We start from the raw sequence: 26,494 nt of genomic DNA, 5'->3' as shown, positions 1-26,494 counted from the left end.
AAATAGCCGTCAACAGTAGCAAGCCAAATAGCCGTAATCTATAGCAAGTCAAATAGCTGTCATATGTAGCAAGTCAAGTATCCGTAAAGTCATCAATAGCAAGCCAAATAGCCGTCAAGTCATCAATAGCAAGCCAAATTGCCGTCATCAGTAGCAAGTCGAATAGCCGTCATCAGTAACAAGTCAAAAAGCCGTCACATCATCAGTAGCAAGCCAAATAGCCGTCATAAGCAGCAAGCCAAATAGTCGTCATCAATAGCAAGTTAAATAGCCGTCATCAATAGCAAGCAAAATAACCGTCATCAATAGCAAGCCAAATAGCCGTCAAGTCATCAGTAGCAAGCCAATAAGCCGTGAAGTCATCAGTAGCAAGTCAAATAGCCGTCAAGTCACCAGTAACATGCCAAATAGTCGTCATCAATAGCAAGCCATATAGCCGTCATCTATAGCAAGTCAAATAGCCGTCATAAGTAGCAAGTCAAGTAGCCGTCAAGTCATCATTAGCAAGTCAAATAGCCGTCAAGTCATGAGTAGCAAGTCAAATAGCCGTCATCAATAGTAAGCCAAATAGCCGTCAAGTCATCAATAGCAAGTCAAATAGCCGTCATCAGTAGCAAGTCAAATAGCCGTCAAGTCAAGAGTAGCAAGTCAAATAGCCGTCATCAATAGCAAGTCAAATAGCCGTCATCAATAGCAAGCCAAATAGCCGTCATCAATAACAAGCCAAATAGCCGTCATCAATAGCAAGCATAATAGAAGCCAAGTCATCAATAGCAAGCCAAATAGTCGTCATCAATAGAAAGTCAAATAACCGTCATAAGTAGCAAGTCAAATAGCCGTCAAGTCATGAGTAGGAAGTCAAATAGCCATCATCAATAGCAAGTCAACTAGCCGTCAAGTCATGAGTAGCAAGTCAAATAGCCGTAATCAATAGCAAGCCAAATAGCCGTCAAGTCTTCAATAGCAAGTCAAATAGCCGTCATCAGTAGCAAGTCAAATAGCCGTCAAGTCAAGAGTAGCAAGTCAAATAGCCGTCATCAATAGCAAGTCAAATAGCCGTCATCAATAGCAAGCCAAATAGCCGTCATCAATAGCAAGCATAATAGCCGCCAAGTCATCAATAGCAAGCCAAATAGTCGTCATTAATAGCAAGTCAAATAACCGTCATAAGTAGCAAGTCAAATAGTCGTCATGTCATGAGTAGGAAGTCAAATAGCCATCATATATAGCAAGTCAAATAGCCGTCAAGTCATCAATAGCAAGACAAATAACCGTAATCAATAGCAAGCCAAATAGCCGTCATCAATAGCAAGCCAAATAGCCGTCATCAGTAGCAAGTCAAATAGCCGTCAAGTCATACGTAACATGCCAAATAGCCGCAATCAGTAGCAAGCCAAATAGTCGTCATCAATAGCAAGTCAAAATGCCGTCATAAGTAACAAGTCAAATAGCCGTCATCAATAGCAAGCCAATTAGCCGTCAGCAATAGCAAGCCAAATAGCCGTCATCAATAGCAAGCCAAATAGTTGTCAAGTCATGAGTAGCAAGTCAAATAGCCGTCATCAATAGCAAGTCAAATAGCCGTCATAAGTAGCAAGTCAAGTAGCCGTCAAGTCATCTTTAGCAAGTCAAATAGCCGTCAAGTCATGAGTAGCAAGTCAAATAGCCGTCACATCATCAGTAGCAAGCCAAATATCCGTCAAGTCATCAGTAGCAAGTCAAATAGCCGTCATCAGTAGCAAGTCAAATAGCCGTCAAGTCATGAGTAGCAAGTCAAATAGCCGTCATCAATAGCAAGCCAAATAGCCGTCAAGTCATCAATAGCAAGCCAAATAGCCGTCATCAGTAGCAAGTCGAATAGCCGTCATCAGTAACAAGTCAAATAGCCGTCACATCATCAGTAGCAAGCCAAATAGCCGTCATAAGCAGCAAGCCAAATAGTCGTCATCAATAGCCAGTCAAATAGCCGTCATCAATAGCAAGCCAAATAACCGTCATCACTGGCAAGCCAAATAGCTGTCAAGTCATCAGTAGCAAGCCAATAAGCCGTGAAGTCATCAGTAACATGCCAAAAAGCCGTCATCAATAGCAAGCTAAATAGCCGTCATCTATAGAAAGTCAAATAGCCGTCATAAGTAGCAAGTCAAGTAGCCGTCAAGTCATCATTAGCAAGTCAAATAGCCGTCAAGTCATGATTAGCAAGTCAAATAGCCGTCATCAATAGCAAGCCATATATATCAAGTCATCAATAGCAAGTTAAATAGCCGTCATCAGTAGCAAGTTAAATAGCCGTCAAGTCAAGAGTAGCAAGTCAAATAGCCGTCATAAATAGCAAGCCAAATAGCCGTCATCAATAGCAAGCATAATAGCCGCCAAGTCATCAATAGCAAGCCAAATAGTCGTCATCAATAGCAAGTCAAATAGCCGTCATCAGTAGCAAGCCAAATAGCCGTCATCAATAGTAAGTCAAATAGCCATCATCAATAGCAAGCCAAATAGCCGTCATCAATAGCAAGCCAAAATAGCCGTCATCAGTAGCAAGTCAAATAGCCGTCAAGTCATACGTAACATGCCAAATAGCCGTAATCAGTAGCAAGCCAAATAGCCGTCATCAATAGCAAGTCAAATAGCTGTCATCAGTAGCAAGTCCAATAGCCGTCATCAGTAGCAAGTCAGAGAGCCGTCACCAGTAACAAGTCAAATAGCCGTCACATCATCAGTAGCAAGTCAAATAGCCGTCATCAATAGCAAGCCAAATAGCCGTCAAGTCAACAATAGCAAGTCAAATAGCTGTCAAGTCATCAGTAACGTGCCAAATAGCCGTCATCAGTAGCAAGCCAAAAAGTCGTCATCAATAGTAAGTCAAATAGCCGTCATCAGTAGCAAATCAAATAGCCGTTATCAGTAGCAAGTCAAATGGTCATCAAGTCAAGAGTAGCAAGTCAAATAGCCATCAAGTCATCAGCAGCAAGCCAAATAGCCGTCATCTATAGCAAGTAAAATAGCCGTCATAAGTAGCAAATCAAGTAGCCGTCAAGTCATCATTAGCAAGTAAAATAGCCGTCAAGTCGCGAGTAGCAAGTCAAATAGCCGTCATCAATAGCAAGCCAAAATAGCCGTCAAGTCATCAATAGCAAGCCAAATAGCCGTCAAGTCATCAATTGCAAGCCAAATAGCCGTCATCAGTAGCAAGTCGAATAGCCGTCATCAGTAACAAGTCAAATAGCCGTCACATCATCAGTAGCAAGCCAAATAGCCGTCATCAGTAGCAAGTCAAATAGCCGTCAAGTCATCAGTAACATGCTAAATAGCCGTCACATCATCGGTAGCAAGTCAAATAGCCGTCATCAATAGTAAGCCAAATAGCCGTCAAGTCGTCAATAGCAAGCCAAATATCCGTCTTCAGTAGCAAGTCAAATAGCCGTCAAGTCATCAGTAATATGCCAAATAGCCGTCACATCATCAGTAGCAAGCCAAATAGCCGTCATTAGTAGCAAGTCAAATAGCCGTCATCAGTAGCAAGTCAAATAGCCGTCATCATTAGCAAGTCAAATGGTCTTCAAGTCAAGAGTAGCAAGTCAAAAAGCCTTCATCAATAGCAAGCCAAATAGCCGTCAAGTCAACAGTACCAAGCCAAATAGCCGTCATCTATAGCAAGTCAAATTGCCGTCATAAGTAGCAAGTCAAGTAGCCGTTTAGTCATCATTAGCAAGTAAAATAGCCGTCAAGTCATGAGTAGCAAGTCAAATAGCCGTCATCAATAGCAAGCCAAATAGCCGTCAAGTCATCAATAGCAAGCCAAGTAGCCGTCAAGTCATCAGTAGCAAGCCAAATAATCGACATCAGTAGCAAGTCGAATAGCCGTCATCAGTAACAAGTCAAATAGCCTTCACATCATCAGTAGCAAGCCAAATAGCCGTCATCAGTAGCAAGTCAAATAGCCGTCATCAGTAACAAGTGAAATAGCCGTCACATCATCAGTAGCAAGCCAAATAGCCGTTATTAATAGCAAGCCAAATAGCCGTCACATCATCAGTAGCAAGTCAAATAGCCGTCATCAATAGTAAGCCAAATAGCCGTCAAGTCGTCAATAGCAAGCCAAATAGCCGTCAAGTCGTCAATAGCAAGTCAAATAGCCGTCATCAATAGCAAGCCAAATAGCCGTCATCAGTAGCAAGCAAAATAGCCGTCAATTCATGAGTAGCATGTCATATAGCCGTCATCATAAGCAAGCCAAATAGCCGTCAAGTCATCAATAGCAAGCCAAATAGCCGTCATCAGTAGCAAGTCAAATAGCCGTCAAGTCATCAGTAACATGCCAAATAGCCGTCACATCATCGGTAGCAAGTCAAATAGCCGTCATCAATAGTAAGCCAAATAGCCGTCAAGTCATCAGTAGCAAGCTAAATAGCCGTCGAGTCAACAGTAGCAAGCCAAGTAGCCGTTATCAGTAGCAACACAAATAGCCGTCAAGTCATCAGTAGCAAGCTAAATAGCCGTCGAGTCAACAGTAGCAAGCCAAATAGTCGTTATCAATAGCTAGTCAAATAGCCGTCATGTCATCATTAGCAAGCGAAACAGCCGTCATCAATAGCAAGTCAAATAGCCGTCAAGTCATCAGTAGCAAGCCAAATAGCCGTCAAGTCATCAGTAGCAAGCCAAATAGTCGTTATCAATAGCTAGTCAAATAGCCGTCAAGTCATCAGTAGCAAGCTAAATAGCCGTCAAGTCATCAATAGCAAGTCAAATAGCAGTCATCAATAGCAAGCCAAATAGCCGTCATCAATAGCAAGCCAAATAGCCGTCATCAAAAGCAAGATAAATAGCCGTCATCAGTAGCAAGCCAAATAGCCGTCAAGTCATCAGTAGCAAGCCAAATAGCCGTCATCAGTAGCAAGCCAAATAGCCGTCATCAGTAGCAAGTCAAATAGCCGTCAAGTCATCAGTAGCAAGTCAAATAGCCGTCATCAGTAGCAAGCTTAATAGCCGTCAAGTCATCAACAGCAAGCCAAATAGCCGTCATCAGTAGCAAGCCAAATAGCCGTCAAGTCATCAATAGCAAGCCAAATAGCCGTCATTAGTAGCAACCCAAATAGCCGTCAAGTCATTAGTAGCAACATAAATAGCCGTCAATTCATCAGTGGCAAGTCAAATAGCTGTCAAGTCATCAATAGCAAACGAAATTGCCGTCATCAGTAGCACGGAAGTTAGCCTTTAAGTCATAGCTGTTAAATTAACAATAGCAATCAGGTCTAGCCGTCGTGTCATGAATATCAAGCCAACTTATTGTCGTCATCAGCAGTGAGTCAAATATTCGTGTATTCATATTTTGTTTGTCAAATAACATTCTATTCCTTACATTAGCAGCCTATAAACTAGCCGGCAAGGTATCACTATAAAGTGATCTAGCTATACGTGGTCATCAATAATAATAGAGCCAGCGGTCAAGTCAGAAGGAGCATGCCATCTATACTTCAAGTCATCAGTAGCAAACTTTCTAGCTGTAAAGTCATGGACAGTAAGTCGAATATCCGTGTAGTCATATGTTGTATGCTAATTAAATCTATTTATTAGCAGCCTATATACTAGCCATCAAGACTTCGACAGCAAGAACATCTAGCCACCAAGTCATCAACAGCAAAGCCAAATTATTGTCGAGTCATCAGTTGAAAGCCAACAAGCAGTCAGATCATCAACAGCAAGCAAACTACCTGTCAAGGCATCACCAGAAAGCAAGTGTAGCCGTCCTGGCATCAAGCCAACTAATGGTCAAGTCATGAGCAGTGAGACAAATATCCTTGTAGTCATAACGTGTATGTCAATTAACATTCTATTCATTACATTAGCAGCCAATTAAGTAGCCGGAAATTCAACATTATCAAGCAAATCTAGACGTCAAGCCATCAATTTTTAGAGAACCAGCAGTCAAGTCAGATGGAGCAAGCCCACCAGCTTCCAAGTCGTCAGCAGCATACCAGCTGCACTTCAAGTCATCCCCAAAAATAAAATAAAAATAAAAGTCACGGGCAGTAAGTCAAATATCCGTGTAGTCATATGTTGTAAGCTAACTATGTCTATTTATTAGCAGCCAATACATTAGCCGTCAAGACTTCAGCTGAAAACAAACTAGCAGTCAAGTCATCAACATCAAAATCAAATTATTGTCAAGTCATCAGCTGGAAGCCGTCAAGTGTTAACCATCAAGCAAACTAGCCTTCAAGTCATAGCTGTCAAATCATCAGTTGAAATCAAGTCTAGCCGTCGTGGGTAACCATCAAGCCAACTAATCGTCAAGTCATCAGCAGTGAGTCAAATATTCGGGTTGTCATAACTTGTATGTCAATTAACATTCTATTCATTACATTAGCAGCCAATTAAGTAGCCGGAAAGTCATCATTATCAAGCAAATCTAGCCGTCAAGACATCAGCATCAAGAAAATTAGCCTCCAAATCATAGCTGTCAAGTCATCAGTGGCAAGCAAGTCTAGCAGTCGTGTCATGAGCATCAAGCCAACTGTCAAGTCACCAGTAGTGAGTCAAATATTCGTGTAGCCAATACTTGTATGTCAATTAACATTCTATTCATTAGCAGCCTATAAATAGTCGTCATATCAACAATATAAAGAGATCTAGCTAGACGTCAAGTCATTAATTTTTAGAGAACCAGCAGTCAAGTCAGTAGGAGCAAGCCAACAAGCTTCCAAGTCATCAGCAGCAAACTTTCTAGCTGTAAAGTCACGGGCAGTAAGTCAAATATCCGTGTAATCTTACGTTGTAAGATAATTAAATCTATCTATTAGCAGCTTATAAATTAGCCGTCAAGACATCAACAGCAAAGCCAAATTATTGTCGAGTCATCAGCTGAAAGCCAAACAGCATTCAGATCATCATCAGCAAGGAAACTAGCCTGCAAGTCATAGCTCGCAAATCATCAGTTGCAAGCAAGTCTAGCAGTCGTGTCATGAACATCAAGCCAACTGTCAAGTCATCAGCAGTGAGTCAAATATTTGGGTAGCCATTACTTGTATGTCAATTAACATTCTACTCATTAGCAGCCTATAAATAACCGTCATGTCATCAATATAAAGAGATCTAGCTTGACGTCAAGTCATCAATTTTTAGAGAACCAGCAGTCAAGTCAGTAGGAGCAAGCCCACCAGCTTTCAAGTCGTTAGCAGCAAACTTTCTAGCTGTAAAGTCACGGGCAGTAAGTCAAATATCCGTGTAGTCATATGTTGTAAGCTAACTATGTCTATTTATTAGCAGCCAATAAATTAGCCGTCAAGACATCAGCTGAAAACAAACTAGCAGTCAAGTCATCAACATCAAAATCAAATTATTGTCAAGTCATCAACATCAAAATCAAATTATTGTCAAGTCATCTGCTGGAAGCCGTCAAGTGTATGCATCAAGCAAACTAGCCTTCAAGTCATAGTTGTCAAATCCTCAGTTGCAATAAAGTCTAGCCGTCGTGGGTGAACATCAAGCCAACTAATCGTCAAGTCATCAGCAGTGAGTCAAATATTCGGGTTGTCATAACTTGTATGCCAATTAACATTCTATTCATTACATTAGCAGCCAATTAAGTAGCCGGAAAGTCATCATTATCAAGCATATCTAGCCGTCAAGACATCAGCATCAAGAAAATTAGCCTCCAAATCATAGCTGTCAAGTCATCAGTGGCAAGCAAGTCTAGCAGTCGTGTCATGAACATCAAGCCAACTGTCAAGTCATCAGTAGTGAGTCAAATATTCGTGTAGTCATTACTTGTATGTCAATCAACATTCTATTCATTAGCAGCCTATAAATAGCCGTCATGTCAACAATATAAAGAGATCTAGCTAGACGCCAAGTCATCAATTTTTAGAGAACCAGCAGTCAAGTCAGATGGAGCAAGCCCACCAGCTTCCAAGTCATCAGCAGCATACCAGCTACACTTCAAGTCATCAGCAGCAAGTTTTCTAGCTGTAAAGTCACGGGCAGTAAGTCAAATATCCGTGTAGTCATATGTTGTAAGCTAACTAAGTCTATTTATTGGCAGCCTATATACTAGCCGTCAAGACATCGACAGCATAGCCAAACTATTGTCAAAAATATCAGCTGAAACCTATCTAGCAGTCAGGTCATCCACAGCAAGCTAAATAGCCGGCAAGTTTTCATCAGCAGGCCAACTCGCCATCAAGTCATCATCATAAGTCAACTAGCTCTCAAGTTTTCATCAACAAGCTAATCAGCCGTGTCTTCAACAGCTTCAAGCTAACTAACTCTTAAGTCGTAATCTGCAAGTCAACTAGCCAAGTCGTCAGCAGTGATTCAGATAACCATGGTGTTAACAGTTTTAGGCCATTTAAAAAACTATTTATTAGCAGCTTATAAACTCGCCCTCAATTTATCACCATCAAGCCAATTAGCTGTCAAGTCATCAGTTGCAAGATAATTAGCAATCAAGTAATCAGTACCAAGCAAATTTAACCCGTCTTCTAGTCATCAACATAAAAAGAAATGTCCGCAAAGTTGGCAATAATAAGAGAACCAGCAGTCAAGTCAGAAGGAGCATGCCAACCAGCTTCCAAGTCATCAGCAGCATACCAGCTACACTTCAAGTCATCAGCAGCAAACTTTCTAGCTGTAAAGTCATGGACAGTAAGTCAAATATCCATGTAATCATACGTTGTAAGCTAATTAAGTCTATTTATTAGCAGCCTATATACTAGCCGTCAAGACAACAAGAGCAGAGCCAAATCATTGTCGAGTCATCAGCTGAAAGTCAACAAGCAGTCAGATCATCATCAGCAAGGAAAGTAGCCTGCAAGTCATAGCTGTCAAGTCATCAGTAGCAATCAAGTCTAGCCGTCTTGTCATGAAGATCAAGCCAACTAATTGTCAAGTAATCAGAAATGAGTCAAATATTCGGGTAGTAATACTTGTATGTCAATTAACATTCTATTCATTAGCAGCCTATTAACTCGCTGTCAAGTCATCACCATCAAGCAAAACTATCCATCAAGACATCAAAAGCAAGCATACTAGCCTTCAAGTCGTAGCTGTCAAGTAAACTTTCTAGCTGTAAAGTCATGGGCAGTAAGTCAAATATCCGTGTTGTCATATGTTGTAAGCTAAATAAGTCTATTTATTAGCAGCCTATATAATAGCCGTCAAGACATCGACAGCAAGGAAAACTAGTCAAGTCATCAACAGCAAAGCCAAACTATTGTCCAGTTTTCATCAGCAAGCCAAGTCGCCATCAAGTCATCTTCAATAAGTCAACTAGCTCTCAAGTTTTCACGAGCAAGCCAATCAGCCGATTACTCATCAGCATCATGCTAACTGTTAAGTCATAATCTGCAACCAACTAGTGAAAATGTCAGCAGTGAGTCAAATAACCATGGTGTTAACAGTTTTAGGCCATTTAACAAACTGTTTATTAGCAGCTTATAAACTGGCCGTCAATTCATTACCATCAAGCTAATTATTAGCTCTCAAGTCATCAGTAGCAAGCCAATTAACTATCAAGTCCGTCCCTCCCTATGCAAACCAATCAGCCGTCAAGTCGTCAGTTGCAAGATAATCAACTGTCAATTCACCACTAACAAGCCAATTAGCTAACAAATCATCAGTGAAAAGTGAAATTAAATCGGCCGTCAATATAAAGAGAACTAGCCACCAAGTCATTAGTATTATTTATAACCAGCATTCAAGTCAGAAGGAGCAAGTCATTAACGATCAAGTCATCAGCATCCAAGCCAATCTAGTAGTCAAATCATTACAAGCAAACAGAATTTGACGTCGTCATCATCAACTAGTCAAGAATCTGTCAAGTCATCAGCTGCAAGCTAATAAGCGACCAAGTCTTAAAAATAAATCCAATTAGCAATCAAGTCATGAGTAGCAAGCCAACCATCCTACAAACAGACGAAAGACAACCAACTTACGTACGACCACCAGCCAACGAACGACAACCAACAAACAAACCTATATTAACACCACTAATTGACAACCGACCAACGAACGACAAGTAACCCACTAACAGACAACCAACCAACAAACGACAACCAAGCAATGAACGACAACCAACCTACGAACGACAACCAACCTACGAACGACAACCAACCTACGAACAAAATCCAACCTACGAACGAAATCCAACCTACGAACGTCAACCAACATACGAACGACAACCAACCAAGAAACCAAAATTAACACCATTACTTGACAACTGACTAACGAACGACAACTAACCCACTAACCGACAACCAACCAACGAACGACAACCAACCTACGAACGACAACCAACCAACAAACCAAAATTAACACCATTAATTGACAACTGACTAACGAACGACAACTAACCCACTTACCGACAACCAACCAACAAACCAAAATTAACACCGCTAATTGACAACTGACTAACGAACGACAACTAACCCACTAACCGACAACCAACCAACGAACGCCAACAACCAACCAATGCCAACAACCAACCAACAAACCAAAATTAACACCACTAATTGACAACGGACTAACGAACGACAACTAACCCACTAACCGACAACCAACATACGAACGACAACCAACCCACTGAACGACAACCAACCAACGAACGACAACCAACATACGAACGACAACCAACCAACAAACCAAAATTAACACCACTAATTGACAACTGACTAACGAACGACAACTAACCCACTAACCGACAACCAACCAACGAATGACAACCAACCAACGAACGACAACCAACCTTCGAACGACAACCAACCAACAAACCAAAATTAACACCACTAATTGACAACTGACTAACGAACGACAACTAACCCACTAACCGACAACCAACCCACGAACGACAACCAACCTGCGAACGACAACCAACCTACGAACGACAACCAACCTGCGAACGACAACCAACCTGCGAACGACAACCAACCAACAAACCAAAATTAACACTACTAATTGACATCTGACTAACGAACGACAACTAACCCACTATCCGACAACCAACCAACGAACGACAACCAACCAACAAACCAAAATTAACACCACTAATTGACAACTGACTAACGAACGACAACTAACCCACTAACCGACAACCAACCTACGAACGACAACCAACCTACGAACGCCAACCAACCTACGAACGACAACCAACCAACAAACCAAAATTAACACCAGTAATTGACATCTGACTAACGAGCGACAACTAACCCACTAACCAACAACCAACCAACGAACGACAACCAACCAACGAACGACAACCAACCTACGAACGACAACCAACCAACGAAGGACAACCAACCTACGAACTACAACCAACCAACAAACATAAAATTAACACCACTAATTGACAACTGACTAACGAACGACAACTAACCCACTAACCGACAACCAACCCACGAACGACAACCAACCAACAAACTAAAATTAACACCACTAATTGACAACTGACTAACGAACGACAACTAACCCACTAACCGACAACCAACCAACGAACGACAACCAGCCTACGAACGATAACCAACCTACGAACGACAACAACCAACCAACAAACCAAAATTAACACCACTAATTGACAACGGACTAACGAACGACAACTAACCCACTAACCTACAACCAACCAACGAACGACAACCAACCAATGAACGACAACCAACCTACGAACGACAACCAACCTACGAACGACAACCAACCAACAAACCAAAATTAACACCACTAATTGACAACTGACTAACGAACGACAACTAACCCACTAACAGACAACCAACCAACCAACAAACGACAACCAACCTACGAACGAGAACCAACCTTCGAACGACAACCACCTAAAAAACAGAAATTAACACAACTAATTAACTAAGGACCAACGAACGACAACTAACCCACTAACCGATAACACACTCTTTTTTAACAATCATTTAACAGCAAAGACTTTAGCCAGATGTTAAACAGCCGACAGCCACTTAAGCGCAACTAGCATCCCAGGAACAGACAACCAACCTGAAGTAGCGAGATTATAATAGTATACGGAAGGAAACCCAACAAGCCCACCAGCAACCAGGAACAACCAGCCAGCATTAAGTCAACAAGCCCACCAGCAACCAGGAGCAACCAGGAACAACCAGCCAGAATTAAGCCCACCAGCAACCAGGAACAACCAGCCGGCATTAAGCCCACCAGCAACCAGCCAGCTTTAAGCCCACCAGCAACCAGGAACAACCAGCCAGCATTAAGCCAACCAGCAACCAGGAACAACCAGCCAGCATTAAGCCCACCAGCAACCAGCCAGCTTTAAGCCCACCAGCAACCAGGAACAACCAGCCAGCATTAAGCCAACCAGCAACCAGGAACAACCAGCCAGCATTAAGCCAACCAGCAACCAGGAACAACCAGCCAGCATTAAGCCAACAAGCCTATAATCAACCTAGAAAAAGCAACAAGCGTTAAGATAACGAACTCATAATCAATTGGCAGCTAAATCAACTAGGCAGTAGACAACCATACAGTTTGCCAACCATGATGCGCACAACAAATGGGAAGATAACCAACCAGCAGCCAACCTAACTAGCAACCAATCAGAAGCCAACCAAACAGCCAGCACCTATTTGTCAGTTAACCCAGACTGCCAAGATGCCATCTAGCAATAAGCAGCCAACACACTAGCCAACAACTAGCAGTCAACTAACTAGCCAGCAAAAAGCTAAACAGCAACAAACTAGCAGCCAACCCACTAGCCAGCAAAAAACTAGCCAGCTACCAACTAGCAGCTAACCAACTAGCAGCCAACCAACTAGCCAGCAATTAATTAGCACCCAACCAATTAGCCAACCAACTAGCCAACAACTAACTAGCCAGCTAACCAACTAGCAGCAACCAACTAGCCAGCCAACCAACTAGCCAGCCAATCAACTAGCCAGCCAACCAACTATCCAGCCAACCAACTAGCCAGCCAACCAACTAGCCAGTCAACCAACCAACTAGCCAGCCAACCAACCAACTAGCCAGCCAACCAACCAACTAGCCAGCCAACCAACCAACTAGCCAGCCAACCAACCAACTAGCCAGCCAACCAACCAACTAGCCAGCCAACCAACCAACTAGCCAGCCAACCAACCAACTAGCCAGCCAACCAACCAACTAGCCAGCCGACCAACCAACTAGCCAGCCAACCAACCAACTAGCCAGCCAACCAACCAACTAGCCAGCCAACCAACCAACTAGCCAGCCAACCAACCAACTAGCCAGCCAACTAGCCAACAACTAACTAGCCAGCTAACCAACTAGCAGCAACCAACTAGCCAGCCAACCAACTAGCCAGCCAACCAACTAGCCAGCCAACCAACCAACTAGCCAGCCAACCAACCAACTAGCCAGCCAACCAACCAACTAGCCAGCCAACCAACCAACTAGCCAGCCAACCAACCAACTAGCCAGCCAACCAACCAACTAGCCAGCCAACCAACCAACTAGCCAGCCAACCAACCAACTAGCCAGCCAACCAACCAACTAGCCAGCCAACCAACCAACTAGCCAGCCAACCAACCAACTAGCCAGCCAACCAACCAACTAGCCAGCCAACCAACCAACTAGCCAGCCAACCAACCAACTAGCCAGCCAACCAACCAACTAGCCAGCCAACCAACCAACTAGCCAGCCAACCAACCAACTAGCCAGCCAACCAACCAACTAGCCAGCCAACCAACCAACTAGCCAGCCAGCCAACCAACTAGCCAGCCAGCCAACCAACTAGAAGCAACCAACTAGCCAGCCAACCAACTAGCCAGCCAACCAACTAGCCAGCCAACCAACTAGCCAGCCAACCAACTAACTAGCCAGCCAACCAACTAACTAGCCAGCCAACCAACCAACTAGCCAGCCAACCAACCAACTAGCCAGCCAACCAACCAACTAGCCAGCCAACCAACCAACTAGCCAGCCAACCAACCAACTAGCCAGCCAACCAACCAACTAGCCAGCCAACCAACCAACTAGCCAGCCAACCAACCAACTAGCCAGCCAACCAACCAACTAGCCAGCCAACCAACCAACTAGCCAGCCAACCAACCAACTAGCCAGCCAACCAACCAACTAGCCAGCCAACCAACCAACTAGCCAGCCAACCAACCAACTAGCCAGCCAACCAACCAACTAGCCAGCCAACCAACCAACTAGCCAGCCAACCAACCAACTAGCCAGCCAACCAACTAGCCAGCCAACCAACTAGCCAGCCAACCAACTAACTAGCCAGCCAGCCAACCAACTAGCCAGCCAGCCAACCAACTAGCAGCAACCAACTAGCCAGCCAACCAACTAGCCAGCCAACCAACTAGCCAGCCAACCAACTAGCCAGCCAACTAACCAACTAGCCAGCCAACCAACCAACTAGCCAGCCAACCAACCAACTAGCCAGCCAACCAACCAACTAGCCAGCCAACCAACCAACTAGCCAGCCAACCAACCAACTAGCCAGCCAACCAACCAACTAGCCAGCCAACCAACCAACTAGCCAGCCAACCAACCAACTAGCCAGCCAATCAACCAACTAGCCAGCCAACCAACCAACTAGCCAGCCAACCAACCAACTAACCAGCCAACCAACCAACTAGCCAGCCAACCAACCAACTAGCCAGCCAACCAACCAACTAGCCAGCCAACCAACCAACTAGCCAGCCAACCAACCAACTAGCCAGCCAACCAACCAACTAGCCAGCCAACCAACCAACTAGCCAGCCAACCAACCAACTAGCCAGCCAACCAACCAACTAGCAGCCAACCAACTAGCAGCCAACCAACTAGCCAGCCAACCAACCAGCTGCCAGCCCAAATGCCCATAAGAAGCTAGCCGCAAAGCTCTCCCCACCTAATTGATACAGCGGCCCAAGATGTACACACCAAATTGATTCAGCCGGCCAAAATGTACACACAAAATTGATTCAGCCGGCTAAGATTTACACACCAAATTAATACAGCCGGCCAAGATGTAAACACCAAATAGACACTGGCCAAAGAGCTGTACACATTAAATTAACATTGTGGCCACAGCGCTGTATATATCAAATAGTCACTGTGGCCAAAAACAGAACTTCGCCCACCAAACTGACTGAATGGCCCAAGATGTACACATCAAATTGAAACAGTGGCATCATGATGTACACATCAAATTGACTAAGTTTCCCAGAACATCTGTACACACTTAACTGTACACATGCTTTTTTTCATCTTGGTCGGTCTTTGTTTCATTCCGCCAGTCCTCTGTCGCAAGTTTGATGGTATTATGTTCAAATGTTAAAACATGTGTTGTTTTTCTTCAAATAGGAATACAATTCTAATAATTGCTTGTATTTTGTTTTACTGTTCTCCTAAAACTAGAAATACAATGAATTCTAATAACTATTTATATTATGTGTTATTGTTTTGTTTCAAATTAGCAATATAATTTAATTATTTGATTTTACACTCGGCACCAGCTGTTCAGCGAACAACGCTAGCTGTTCGTTTATCGAATAACACTAGCTGTTCGCTTAGCGTATATTGTTAGCTGTTTAACTTACACCGAGGGTGTATTTCAAGACTAAATAGTCTTAGACACATCACTTAAAACAATGACATATAGACAGAAGCGATGAAAACAGCAGACCCCTCTATATAGATTAATAGATCATGTACACATTTCAATTATTTGATTTACACCATTTTTACAGAACTTTTAAAAAAGGGTTGTTTTAGAAAGGGCTTTGATAGATTTGATAATAAGTGGCGTAAAGCGTCTCTATCAACGTGTCTTATTCTCAAATGTCGTAGGGAAAGATTCATAAAAACAGCAGCAAATGCATGAGCATAAACAGCATTCATTCTTAGATAGGTGGAAGCCAAATTTGTAATAGTTTCTGGCGTGTTTTATTAGAGTTTAACTGGCATAAAACAGGCCAAAAACTCGCTCTGGACATTAAATCGTCCTGAAAATATATAACAGAATTTAAATTGAAATTTCTAAGTGATACAAATAAATAGGCTATATCCGACAAAAAAATCAATATTTATTTTTGTTTACTGAACACATAAATTGATAATACGTGTGTACAATTTGTTATTGTCACGCTAGTGTGTACAATTCGATGTCAACCAACTGTATGCTAACAGATTTTAACACTAGCAGCATACATGTATGTTGTAGTTAATGAAAACTTGTTACAGTTTTTTAAACGCTGACAACCTAACCGCGTGCTGTCAGTTAACACATAGACACATGTCACGCATCCACACTTATTGACATATCGATCGTTCCTGTTTTCTTCACGTGATATTACCGTCTGATATCACATACACCTCCCACATACACCTCCCACATTCACCACAAGTGTGACAGTGGGCGCCTCCAAGATCATGTATTCCTTTGTCGTATCGAAACAGTTAAAGAGTAAAGTGAGCAATAAGAAACTATCAACATTTGAACATAACCGTCTGCAGTTCCACATTTAAAGTTTTAGTAACATTAACATTTGTACTAAACTTTATGTAGTTCCACATTTAAAGTTTTAGTAACATCAACATTTGTACTAAACTTTATGTAGTTCCACATTTTTAAGTTCAAGTAACATCAAACTTTGTACAAAACTGTCTGTAGTTCTACATTTTAAAACTCTACAAAATGACTACATGGTTTACGACATTTGCAGATGTATCATGTAAAGTTTCTGTTTTCGTTTTAAATGTGAGTCACCGCCTCTTTCACTAAGTATTCATTTGGTAGTTTAATTCTATAGTTTCACACACACAAGAGTGCTGTATGTAGGAGGTAGCTGACGGTACCTGTTCTCATGTTTGAATTGTTCGACTTATCGACTCTGAGTAATTATTGTGGCAGTAAACAACAGACAACATCCCAAAGACGGGGCGGAATGTCTAGGTACTGTCGTCTGTCATTATTTTTTCTGGCCAGAAATCACGGCCCGACGGCTGTATAATTATTTGACACAGAGTATAGATTACAAACACCATTCACTTTAACAGCTCTTTATGAGGTGCATCATTAAAATCTATTACACAAAATAGAGCTGTTACACTGAAATAAATATTTAACAACAAAAGAGCAATTTAAAATTATTTTTTTCTCTTTAGTTTTATGGGCTGTCTTGTAATTATAAAAAATAACGGATCAACACCGCTTATTGTTTTATTGTTAAGATTTAAGAACTTAGTGTGATAGAAATAATGTTAAATGGAGTGACTGGCGAAAGCAGTAGCATTTTAAATCACAAGATGGCCACACAACGTTAATAGCAGCCGATAAAAAAAAGGTCTATGAGACTACTACTGCCTACCTAGAGAAATATTTGTAAAAATATTACTTCAGTTTCCAAAATGGATTCTAGCAATTCAACGGCACTGACACAATATCTAAACAACGAGGTGTCCACTATTCTAAACATTTCTAACCTTATCGCATCTATCCCGGTATGTTTCGTGGTTTCATTGATTGGCCTCACCGCCAACATCTTCAACCTTTTCATCTTTCTCGGCCCCACACATAAGGACAGTCTGCCAGTCGGACTTATCGCTCTCAGTTTTTCTGATTTGTGTCTGGAATTTCTGGCGATGGTTGGTGCCGTTATTCAATCAATGAACGCTCTTAACCTTTACCCTAACGTTGACATGACGTCACTGCTCTACATTCTGGCATCGACTCCTGGAGGTCTGTTCTATGACGTCAGTGCTGGGACCGTTGCTTTAATTTCCCTGGAGAAATGTGTTTGTGTTTTTAGTCCCTTCAAGGCCAAGCAACTCATCACACGAAAAAGAATGACGGTTGCACTGGCTTTTGTTTACGCTTTTGAATTTTCCACCTACGGTTCCATGTTCTCTAGCACGTACCTGTCCTGGGAGAGTTATCCTTCGACCAACTCCACACCCAAACTTGTCTTGATGACAAAAGGCGATATACAAACCCTACTTTTAATGTATGAATATTTGAATACGCTATTCTACTTAATATTTACCCAGATTTTGGTGGCTAGTTGCAGTATGTTGCTGATCTTCAGTCTGAATCTTTCCAAGAGATTTCGATCACGAGAGTCGAACGTGTATAAACATATGAGCCCCAGGGACAGGAGAGAAGCCCGACTGGTCAAGACAGTCCTCTACATCGCTGTCTCCTTCTGTCTCAGCAACCAGTTCCTGATTGTCGTCACTGTCTTGTACCGATTCGGGTCCGACTTTGGCAGGTCGCCGGTCGATTCTTTTTTACTGTCGGTGTCGCTGCTAGTGACCACATTAAACGGTGCCATCAACATTGTCATTTATTACAACACTAATTCCAAATATCGACGTGTTCTAAAGAAAATAATGTGTCGTGATTGGTCTGGGATCATTTAATTCGATTCAACAACATGACATGACTTGCAGAGCAAACCTTCAGCTTGGTGTGTCAACATAGTGCCAGATTGTAAAGACAGTCTAGTGGACCAGGAACTAAGACAAAGCTAGTGACGTAGATTTTGTTTTGTAGTCACCTTAGACAGTTTGACATCTTACTAACACTCCAATTTCTTGGTCTCTTGTTCTCCAACCTGACACCAACACCACACCAACACCACACAAACAGCACACAATACCAACCACCACACAAACACTACAACACCACACCACACAAACACCACACAAACACCACACAAACACCACACAATACCAACACCACACAAACACTACAACACAACATCCATCAACATCAACACCACCCATTAAGTACATCGCACCAACACCACACCAACACCTACACCACACAGACACCAACATCACACCAACACCTACACCACACAAACATCGCACCAACACCACACCACACCAAAACCTACACCACACAAACATCACATCAACACCATAAAAACACCACATAAAAACACCACATAAAAACAGCACATAAAAAAACCACATAAAAATACCACTCCACTACCACACAAACTCTACACTGACACTACATCAACAGGAGATCACCATAAACACCACACCAAGCCACGCAACACCAACGCCACAAAAACAAAAAAGGACAGCACGTTCAATTTCTAGCTCAAAATAAAGAAAAAAAAGCAATACAATGGTTTTATTACCATAAAACTTTTGTTTTAAATCAAATTACCAAACATACAGCGAGAGAGTCAAATTTAAAAGTGACAGTACAAATGATCTCGCTCTGAGATATTTTGTCTGAGATATTTTGTCTGAGATCATTTGTCCATGATATCATTTGTCCTGATATTTTTTGTCCTGGTATCGTTTGCCCGTGAGATCATTTGTCTTTGAGATAATTTGTGCTGAGACTATTTGTCCCGAGACCATTTGTCCTGAGATCATTTGCCCTTGAGATATTTTGTCCTGAGATAATTTGTCATGGAACCAATGTTCCAATTTTGACAAAAATATAATCAATATAATAGCGATTTTTAAAGTCTTTATTTATAACTATTAGACCTTCTATTATAGTGTTATATATCCTGTAGCAAGTTTGTTTTGGAACATTCGACAGCCTACATGGTAGAGAGAATAAAGTGATTGACTATTGGAAGAGTTCGACCGTGAACAGGTATCTGTAGCAGTGAACGTACTGTGGATAGACTCTGATGTTACCGCTGGCTTGCACATGATGGTTTACAAAGTAAATTTGGTTTCCTGTTTTTCTAATTGCTATCGTAACACTTGTTACTTAATTATTATTGTTAACTAGAATACCCGTCATCCGTTGGATAACTGTGGGTTTCGGGGGTCATCCATAAAAAAACATCACGTCTGTCACTCAGAGGCATAGCGACCCTTCCCGGCGCCCGGGGACAAACTTTTCGATTTGAACCCCCCCCCCCCCGCAAGATTTCGATTTGCAACCCCCCCCTCAAACTTTTGATGTGCACCTCCCCCCCACTCAAACTTTCGATTTGCACCCCCCTCAACCTTTCAATTTATTTTTCCAAACCATTTTGGCGCCCCAACATATGTCCCCCCTTCCCCCCTCCACCTCCCCCCGCCTCACCTTCACCCCCCCCCGCCTCCCCTCCCCCTCCCGCCCCCCCCCCTCCTCGCTACGCTACTGCAGTGTCACTTATCGTCACAAAAAACAGACACCACATTCAAAAATATGTTTTTTATCTTTTAAAAACACAGAAAACACCGATTTCGGACTATCCCTTCATATACTGACGTCACATGTGACCTACTAAACTCTACTTCACCTGCCCAGTGTCCCGCCAAGTCACAGACAACATGTTTTTATCGTTTAAAAAACGATTCCAGCCGAGCATGTCTCTGACCACACTATCCTTTCCTATGCTTAGGACAAAGAAACAGATGAACTCTACTTCACCTGCCCTGTATCCTGCCAAGTTCAGATAGGCAACTTTATCATTCACATCTAAAAAAAAAAAATTAAAAAAAAAATATCATTGACGTATTGGTCTAGAACCTGTGCCACCCGCATGAGAGCCGGCTACGCTACCAACTTAGCTATTTACTCGTGACGTCACAAGTGAATTTTTATACTATATTTTTAGTCTCCTTTTGCAACTTGATTTACGCGCATAGATCTAGATCTAAGTCTAGTAGTAGTAACTTTCAAATTAAATTTTATCTTAAATTAGCCAAACAAAGATTTATATAAAATAAAGAAGTTCTGAAATTATCTAGATCTAGATAGAATTATCTAGATCTAGATTCTACGACTCGCTTGCTTAAGTCTTAAGTTTAGTTTTTCTTGCTAGATCTAGATCTAGATCTAGATCTAGATCTAATCATTAGCTACGCTGATAGGCCCGGAGCGAGCATTTCAAAATTACCATATTCCAAACAAAGATTTATATAAAATAATAAAGGTCTAAAATAGTTTAGTATATAGAAAATCACTATTATCTAAATCTAGATAGAATTATCTATATTTAGATCTACGACTGAGCTATATTTAGAATTTACGTTTATAATTTAGCAAAATTACCGGTATCGAAGCAGCGTATGAATCTTAAGCTACGCAAATACGCCCTGGAGCCAGCACTTCAAAATTTGCATAGTCGAAACAAAGATTTATACAAAATAATAAAGGTCTAAAATATTTTAGTATATAGAAACTAATTATTATCTAAATCTAGGTAGAATTATCTATATTCTAGATACGACTGGTTTGCTTAAGTCTCGTTTCTTTTTACTTTCTCGTATATACGAAGTATAGAGAAAGTATTGTAATCGTGCACAAAAATCACTTGAAATTTTAACAATTTTCACCGTATTACACCTCAGTCCTTCATCACATCCGAAGTATAGAGGACTTATTTTAATCGGGCAAAAATTATCAATCCAGATTTATCAAAATTAAGAGGTTTTATGCGTAATCCAGTCTGAAAAACTGGGCTTTGCAATTCTGTCCGTATGTCTGTGTGTCTGTGTGTGTGTCCGTGTGTAAACACGATTACTTGAGTACCGTTATAGCTAGGTTGATGAAATTTCATATATAAGTATTTTAGCAAAATCGTAGATCCGTATCAACTTTTGAGCGATTTCCGATAACCGGAAGTGGTACTTTTCCTACTTTGAATTTTTCAAAAGCCTATAACTTGAGTACTATTTCAGATAGATAAATGAAATGTCACATGTAAGTAAAAGATCTAATTCTCTACCTTCTGTTAAATTTTGAGTAATTTCCGTTGACCGGAAGTAGTAATTTACGCTACTTCCGATTTCTCAAAAAACTAATGTAAATTTTTAAAGTACTTATAATATTGCGCGCTATTGTGCACTTTTTTATTTGGCGTTCACTAGTTCACTTGGCGTGCAATTATTTTGTCTACGAGATTTTATTCTATTTTTAAAACTTTAAGTATTTAAAATGGATTAAAAATCATGTCAATAGCCCGAGTTCCCATCCCCTGTTGTTTTATATAAGAATATTCGAGAAAGTTTAGGAGAGATCACTCCCGGTTTATTTGGTTTGTATTTAGATCTATAACTAATAAATTTTTGATTTGACCTAGATTTCGATTCTAGATTCTAGATCTATAAATAACTTTCTTGGACAAATTGTAGATCTAGAGAAATTTATCGTAAAACTAAATGAAAAAGACAGTTGAAAATTGATATAAGTGTTGGAACGTAATAAATACAGCAAACGGACGTATTGTTAAAGTTATGACCGACAGAAAATTAGATTTAGAACGCGTTAAACTTTTGAATGGGAACACAATTTTCTTTGATAGACGCCGCCATTTTATTGTACTAAAGAGTAAACAAAAACCTGTGACGTCACGGTCCCGCCGAGTGTAGTGGTCGTTTTAATCTTTTTAAAAAAATAGGGTTACTCTACGTATGAATAAATCAATAAATTAATTAACGTCTTTAAATAAATGTGTGATTAACAGTCTGTCTGCATTAAAAAATTATTCTCTACCTACATACTATTTTACAGCTCTCCAGATAGAGTCGAACGCCTTTCTGTCTGCTCATGTGTTGTGTCTTTATGTGTGTTTTGTGTTTTTGTGTGTGTCTGTTCCAGTGGAATAAAATCACGTTTTTTTATGTTCTGTATAATCGTCCATTATGAAGAGCAATATTTTGATAACACTAGTACCACCGCCCCAGCCCCCACCCGGTCCCTCTAAATTCACGCTGCCACTCCCCCCCCCCCCCTCGTGCCTTCGTTACCGACCCCAACATCCCAGGTGTATTTATTTCACATCCAGCCCTGTAATTAACCCTTCTGTACACATCAGTGAGACATCCAGCTAATTGCAGGCTAATTGCAGGCTAATTACAGGAGTTACCCGTCGGTAGAAGATAATTGTATACATTATTCAACAAAAACAGTTTACTGTCGTTATACGTTTTTTTTTTGCCTAGCCATTAAAACTTCTAAAGATTGTCACAAAATTTTCTTACTATTAGCTTGCTTGTAGATTGTTTATTCTTTCGTTTTTTTCTAAGTTTCATCTGTGTTTGTTTCTAAATTTTTTTCAATGCTGTGACTAAGTTTTTAGTTTATTTTGAGATTTTATTTTGTTGGCAATATGCTGTCAGCAGCCCATCTTCTGGCGTTCTATTGGATCTTACCTGTGCTAGTTTGCACTAGCTTGGTCCTTCTTGATCCAGGTAATATTTTAAGATTTAAGCTCTCGGCGTGTTTCTTTAGCTCACGTGAGCTCAAGTTTAAATAACAATGTTAGCTTTTAGTGGAACACTAAAACCAACAGTACAGGGAAATTAATTTTAACTTATAATAGTAAGCTGACACATCATGGAAAACTGTGAAGCAGTTATTACAAAATTTTCAGCTAGGTCACTGTGGGTATTTGCCAGTCTTCAATATTTAACTAATTTTTAGCTAAATGTTTCAATAGGGATTTCTCGTAAACTTTGTAAATATGTGAATTGCCGATGGTAATATATACATTTTAAAATTTCTATATAAAAGATACTGGTATTAATTTTGTCCTTTAATTGGCTTTAAAGTTACTTTACACAAAAGCCTATACATTCAACTGAGAAAGATTGGTGAGTTGCGCTAATACAGCTATCGTGCTAAATATAAGATGGGCTTATGTAAAGAATGTCGTGTTATCAAAAATGTGGGATGTTATAAGCCTAAGTTATAACCTGAAGTTTAACTTTCGTAAGACAAACATTGATTGGCTCTACAGGAATTCCGCGGTCGATTGTCTGGCTAAGTCACCCCCCCCCCCCCACACACACTTATCAGTAATTTATACTCAAAACTTTGCCGATTTGTAAATAAAATTAATTTGTTAAACCGCATAACCTAGCTATGCCGTGTTTATTTATATTATTAGTTACAAAAAGGAAATATAAAAAATGCTTACGCTTTATAAAATGTTGTAGTTACCAACAATAATAAAAGGATCTACTGCATTCATTCTTAGTAAATCTGAAAAAAAAACAACCTCACAATATAACAATTAAAACTACAGTTTTTTTTTGGATAAAATTGCACACGATAATAAAAATACTTAAATGAACCATTCGAGGCTGATGACTTGAGGCGCCCAAGTACAGTTATTTAGTTTTCAGGGGAACAAAATATATGGCAAATCTCTGAGCTCAATGTTAGATTATACTTAATGCTAGAATTTCCTTTCACGATCGTTTGGACTTTTATGACACAGGATGAGATCGATCACCGAGGTCTATGATAACTAACCCGAGTACACCACTATTTTCTAAGGTCCAAGTTGTCCTTACGGCTGGAGAGGTCACGTGGGTGGCGGGTCGTGCTATCATTTTGTGATGGAGCCAGTGTCACATGATCTAGCCTTCCACAAATGTCGGAACCTGGCAGCGAATCTGGTTGTCATGGAGACACAGGAGGAGCTGGTGAGTTCTAATGTCGATGGCCTCACTGGGTTGGGTGTCGGTGGGTTGGGTGTGAGTGGGTTGGGTGTTAGTGGGTTGGGTGTTAGTGGGCTGGGTGTGAGTGGGTTGGGTGTTAGTGGGTTGGGTGTTAGTGGGCTGGGTGTGAGTGGGTTGGGTGTTAGTGGGTTGGGTGTTAGTGGGTTGGGTGTGGTTGGGTTGGGTGTTAGTGGGTTGGGTGTTAGTGGGTTGGGTGTGAGTGCGTGGGGTGTGAGTGGGTTGGGTGTTAGTGGGTTGGGTGTTAGTGGGTTGGGTGTTAGTGGGTTGGGTGTGAGTGGGTTGGGTGTTAGTGGGTTGGGTGTTAGTGGGCTGGGTGTGAGTGGGTTGGGTGTTAGTGGGTTGGGTGTTAGTGGGCTGGGTGTGAGTGGGTTGGGTGTTAGTGGGTTGGGTGTTAGTGGGTTGGGTGTGGTTGGGTTGGGTGTTAGTGGGTTGGGTGTTAGTGGGTTGGGTGTGAGTGCGTGGGGTGTGAGTGGGTTGGGTGTTAGTGGGTTGGGTGTTAGTGGGTTGGGTGTTAGTGGGTTGGGTGTGAGTGGGTTGGGTGTTAGTGGGTTGGGTGTTAGTGGGTTGGGTGTGAGTGCGTGGGGTGTGAGTGGGTTGGGTGTTAGTGGGTTGGGTGTTAGTGGGTTGGGTGTTAGTGGGTTGGGTGTGAGTGGGTTGGGTGTTAGTGGGTTGGGTGTTAGTGGGTTGGGTGTTAGTGGGTTGGGTGTTAGTGGGTTGTGTGTCATTGTGGGTTGTAGCTCCGGGTATCACTGCCTAACAATGTTTACATATTATATATCAGGTTTCTGCAAAAAAGATTTCAGTTTCGGTCCTCAAGGGCTCACAAGGGCGATGGCAGCACAGAAAAAATAAGAAAAATTATTGAATTTTGAATAATAAGGGGAATTAACAACGCTTAGCTGATTTCGCAGAAAATATTAACTTGGTTGTTTCCCTTTGTACATACAAATTTCAAAAAGGAAAACAAACAGTCGTAAAAATATTGAGAATACTCCCGGGAAGGTTTCGGCAAAAAAAAACTTTAAATTTGTAATTCTCAATAACTCTATATATATATATATATATATATATATATATATATATATATATATATATATATATATATATATATATATATATATATATATATATATATATATATATATATATAGTTATTGAAAATTACAAATTTAAAAAGGAAAAACAAATTCTAATTTAGAGTTGGATCGTGACTGAAACAAAGTCAGAAGTTCACGAATGGTGGATCGCAATCAAGTACACAGAAAAAGGATTGGTGGATACAAATGGATCACTTATAAGTTTACAATTGTACGTTAGTAGTTACACAATCACGTTGTCATTGATGAATTGACATTCACTGTCAAGTACATAACTTGCTGACGTGACATTTACAAACAACATGAAGTAAGTTATACTATACAACACTTGTTGGCATCACATATCAAGGAATGCTACACAAATCCTCACAACATAATATAAATTGCATTACACTACACCACATAACGTTGCGCAGTAGCCAAGTCATCTAGCTCGTATGTCCAGCAATGTTAACAGATAATTTTGCAAGTTTAGGTTGTAACATAATGTTGCCAGATAATTTGGCCATATAATGTTGCCAGATAATGTTGCCAGATAATGTTGCCAGATAATGTTGCCAGATAATGTTTTATTTCAGACCTACTAGCCTCTTCTACCAGCCATCACTATTTACACCATGCGCGTATATCTACAATGAAGAAATTCGATTCGACAATTGTTCCCGCAAGTACAACTACATCTGTAAACAGAAGGCAGGTTTGTAGATAAACTTACAGCAGTTGTAGCAATAACGCAGAATTACTAATTACATTTATCTGTAATTCATTGTTTAGATTCGACATACTATATCAGACTGTTTAGTTCAAATACAACGTCTCGCCAATAAATGTTGTTTGGACTCGAGGTTTTTAAAAACTTGGCTGTCAAGTGGCGTGGTTAGTGGCGTGGTTAGTGGCGTGGCTAGTGGCGTGGTTAGTGGCTGGGTTGGTGGGTGGCTAGTGACGTGGTTAGTGGCGTGGTTAGTGGCGCGGTTAGTGGCGCGGTTAGTTGGTTCAGTTCACTGCCCAAGGGAGGAAAT

The 26,494-nt window shown here is 41.0% G+C and overlaps 2 protein-coding genes across 2 annotated transcripts; one reads left to right on the top strand and one right to left on the bottom strand.

The window, feature by feature from the left end:
- The first annotated feature begins 17,643 nt into the window (after positions 1-17,643).
- LOC131937130 (uncharacterized) lies at positions 17,644-18,363 on the top strand. The gene has a single exon (XM_059294322.1). The coding sequence runs from the start codon at positions 17,644-17,646 to the stop codon at positions 18,361-18,363; it is 720 nt and encodes a 239-aa protein (XP_059150305.1).
- A 5,913-nt stretch (positions 18,364-24,276) lies between these two features.
- Positions 24,277-26,258, bottom strand: LOC131937129 (salivary glue protein Sgs-3-like). Its single transcript, XM_059294321.1, has 2 exons — positions 26,226-26,258; positions 24,277-25,131 (listed from the first exon to the last, which is right to left on the bottom strand). The coding sequence occupies exons 1-2, from the start codon at positions 26,256-26,258 to the stop codon at positions 24,277-24,279; spliced, it is 888 nt and encodes a 295-aa protein (XP_059150304.1).
- Between the last annotated feature and the right edge of the window lie 236 nt (positions 26,259-26,494).

Source organism: Physella acuta, unplaced genomic scaffold (assembly GCF_028476545.2).
Source record: "Physella acuta isolate Inbredline_101_S28 unplaced genomic scaffold, ASM2847654v3 ptg000200l, whole genome shotgun sequence".
NCBI classification, from domain to species: Eukaryota; Metazoa; Mollusca; class Gastropoda; family Physidae; genus Physella; species Physella acuta.
This window is presented reverse-complemented; position numbering and strand designations above follow the sequence as displayed.

Coding starts and splice junctions, on each gene's coding strand:
- LOC131937130 (XM_059294322.1), top strand. CDS start 17,644: ATGACGTCACTGCTCTACATTCTGGCATCGACTCCTGGAGGTCTGTTC.
- LOC131937129 (XM_059294321.1), bottom strand. CDS start 26,258: ATGTCGAATCTAAACAATGAATTACAGATAAAT. Junction 25,132..26,225: donor ACAATGAATTACAGATAAAT/GTAATTAGTAAT, acceptor AAACATTGTTAG/GCAGTGATACCCGGAGCTAC.